Source organism: Cupressus sempervirens, chromosome 2, assembly GCF_028749045.1.
Source record: "Cupressus sempervirens isolate cs-2001-9-10 chromosome 2, ASM2874904v1, whole genome shotgun sequence".
NCBI classification, from domain to species: Eukaryota; Viridiplantae; Streptophyta; class Pinopsida; order Cupressales; family Cupressaceae; genus Cupressus; species Cupressus sempervirens.
The window spans coordinates 409,300,697-409,304,341 of NC_143119.1; the positions used below are offsets into that span (position 1 = coordinate 409,300,697).

General features: G+C 45.5%; 1 protein-coding gene across 1 annotated transcript; it reads left to right on the forward strand.

Annotated features, from left to right (window-relative positions):
* Nucleotides 1–360: 360 nt before the first annotated feature.
* LOC149572841 (leucine-rich repeat extensin-like protein 3) lies at nucleotides 361–3,443 on the forward strand. The gene has a single exon (XM_089813913.1). The coding sequence runs from the start codon at nucleotides 537–539 to the stop codon at nucleotides 2,859–2,861; it is 2,325 nt and encodes a 774-aa protein (XP_089670039.1). The 5' UTR covers nucleotides 361–536; the 3' UTR covers nucleotides 2,862–3,443.
* The last annotated feature ends 202 nt before the right edge of the window (nucleotides 3,444–3,645 follow it).

Sequence of the window (3,645 nt, forward strand, 5' to 3'; positions counted from 1 at the left end):
TGACGCGTTCTCCGTACTCACTTCTGTAATTCTGGAGCAAAACCGCTGGTAAGGAGAAAGGTGGTTTCCCCTCTTTGCATTGATGCACAGCTGTGAGCATGGTAAGGGGAATTTGAAGACTTCATTCTTTGATTCTCATGTCACGTAAGCTTATTCGATTAAATTAATGAGTATCAGTTGCTTAACCAAGGTCTAGAAGCCTATGATCAAGAAAGTGTTAATGATTGACCCTGTTTTACTTGTTGGGAAGAGAGATTTAGTGTTCCGACTGACATAAAATATGACAAATCCACCTGTTCCTGTGACATAGTGAACAACAAAAACACGGTGTGAATGACTTTTTAATGGGGTTGGGAGTTATGATGGTGGGGAGGGTAGATGGGAAGGTTAAAAGGAAGCAAGCGAACAAGCCAGCTAGAGAGATAAAACAATGATCGCTTGTGTATACATATATACAATGTATATGTGCATGATGCATTTCTCATAGAAGAAGCCTCAAGCCATTAGCGAGGCATCTGAGGTGTGTTGTTTCCACAATGCAGCATTTGGGCGATGTTGGACTGGTGTTTTGGCATTTGGGTTTTATTCTGTTGCTCTTATGTCAGCTGTATAGTGTGTTTGGTGAATTGGGAAGGCCTTTGACGGAATCAGATATCATACGCAGGCAACTATTGGCCATTAATGGAAATGAGTTCGAGATTGGAGAGAGGGTTGTGGTTGATCCGAGTCTTGTATTCCCTAATCCAAGGCTCAGGAATGCTTACATTGCTCTCCAAGCATGGAAATCTGCTATTTTTAGCGATCCTTCCAATGTGACCGGCAACTGGGTTGGAGCAGATGTGTGTAGCTACAATGATGTATTCTGTGCTCCTGCACTGGACAACAGCAGCATCCAAGTTGTAGCCGGCATTGATCTGAATCATGAAGACATTGCAGGGTATCTTCCAGAGGAGCTTGGACTTCTCACGGATCTTGCTCTGTTTCACATCAATACCAATAGGTTTTGTGGTATTGTGCCTAAGAGCTTCAAGCACCTCAGATTGCTGTTTGAGCTTGATATCAGCAACAATAGATTTGTCGGGCCATTTCCCACCGTAGTCATCTCGTTGCCTTCATTGAAGTACTTGGACATCAGATTCAACGATTTTGAGGGTAAGCTGCCATCTGAGCTCTTCGACAAGGACCTGGATGCCATTTTCGTCAACAACAATAGGTTTCAGTTTGACATTCCCTCCAATCTGGGAAACTCCCCTGTTTCTGTTGTTGTCTTCGCCAACAATCACCTGAGGGGCTGCTTGCCTTCTAGCATTGGCAACATGGCTGCTACTCTCAACGAGATCATTGTCCTCAACAACAACTTAACTGCTTGCCTGCCTACTGAGGTTGGTCAGCTGACATCTTTGACGGTTTTTGATGCGAGTTTCAACAATTTCGTAGGTTCTCTGCCAAACAGCATAGGAAATATGGTGAGCTTGGAGCAGCTTGATGTCGCACACAATATGTTCTCAGGAGTGATTCCTCAGACTATCTGTGGACTTCCCAACTTGATCAACTTCACGTATTCATACAACTTCTTCACAGGAGAGGCGCCTAATTGCTTGGCTCTGCCGTCCAGAGGAGTCGCGTTCAACGACCGGTCCAACTGCATTCCTGGTAGGCCTGCCCAACGCTCTGTCAGGCAATGTGCTTCATTCCTTTCTCGCCCAGTTGCTTGTTCTTCTTTTAAGTGCAATGCTTTTACCACTCCAGTGCCTTCCCCTGCTCTCCCCTCTCCCCCTCTTTCCTTTCCCTCACCTCCCAAACCCTCTCCAACACCATCTCCACCTTCAAAGCCACTTCCATCCCCATTCCAACCACCTTCTCCCTCAATGCCATCACCAACACCTCCATTTTCAGTATCACCCTCTCCTACAGTTCCGTCTCCAACACCTCCCTCTTCATCTCCTCCACCCTCGTCTCCAACGCCACCTTCTTCATCATCCCCCTCTCCCAGAGTGCCATCCCCAACACCACCTTCATCATCACCCCCCTCACCTACACCACCTTATGGATCATCCCCCTCTCCAACAGTACCATCTCCAACACCACCTTATTCAGTATCACCTTCGCCAACAGTTCCATCTCCAACACCACCTTATTCAGTATCACCTTCCCCAACAGTTCCATCTCCATCACCACCTTATTCAGTATCACCCTCTCCAAAAGTTCCATCACCTACCATTCCATCTCCTTCATACCCCTATCATCACTCCCCTCCTAATTTCCCACAACCACCACCACCACCACCACCACCTCCTCCCACTATGTACTCACCATACACACCACCCCCTGTCTACTACCCACCTTCCCCATCCCCACCTCAGCCCAGTCCTGTTCCATCCTACCAATCACCACCACCTCCTTCCCCATCCCCTCCGATCTTCCATCAGTACTCCCCACCGTCGCCTCCAACTTACTCTCCACCACATTATTCATATCCTCCTGTGCATCATTATACTTATCCTCCACCATCCCCAACTCCACCTGTGCACTATTATGCACATTCTCCACCACCTCCACCATATAAAGAATACCCCTCACCATCACACTCTCCTCCCTCAACTCCGCCACCAATCCCATTCACCCCTCCATCACCAGTTTATTATAGAGCCCCTCCACCACCCTCACCATCTCCTCCACCGATTTACTACATTTCCCCACCACCACCTCCACCATCTTCTCCGCCTCCACCATCTCCCCCACCTCCATCTCCTCCTTGTGTTGAGCAAACGCCACCACCACCTCCCCCATTTGAACATACGCCACTTCCTCCAACTCTTGGCTTCTCATACAAATCTCCTCCACCTCCCTCAATATATTAATTCTTTCATAACTCACATGAGGAAGCATACTATTTTTTCTGCCCCCATTTTGTATTCTCCAGTATCTTGGATTGGGATAGAATATTTGTGATTCCAAAAGTTGGGAAATGTTGCGTAGTTTCTTCTTTTGAGACTGGCAGCAAGTGAGAAGACAATCCGGGATCTTGCATCAAGGGCTATCTCGTGCACATGATACAGAAACATCAGATCGATAGAGGAAAAAGGCCTTCAATTAGCTTTTCCTACTTCTGGGAATCGCAGGCAATGATTTTTCAGCAGGCTGCTACCTTCATTGCTCATGATATTGAGGATATGAATAAACCATTCAGGGGATCAACATGTTTTGTGATTTCTCACGATGGGTACTAAAATTTGTATGCATTAGTACTATAAGTATACCATTATCTACGAGACTTCCCAAATGCGTTATGCATTTGTGTCCTCTGATATGATTAGGTCTCTGTTTCTTAAGTAGGGTATATGACACAAGTAACTTGTTTTCCAGTTTATTCTTTGAAGATTGGTGCTATTCAGAAATAAGTAGAACTTATTAATTTGAAATATGATATATTTGTTGATGAAGTTGATTACTCGCTGCAGAGAGCCTTACCTTCCTGTTGACAATGTAATTGCTAAGTAGTGTTGCATTCGGTGATGGTCCATTGTGCAAGTTTGCAAGCATTAGTTGGCAAATAAGTTTTTGTATCGAATTCAAGTATGAATAGGAGTAACAGAGAGATCAAAATACTGCCAATGGAAGACTTAATTTGTTAAGTGGTGTAAT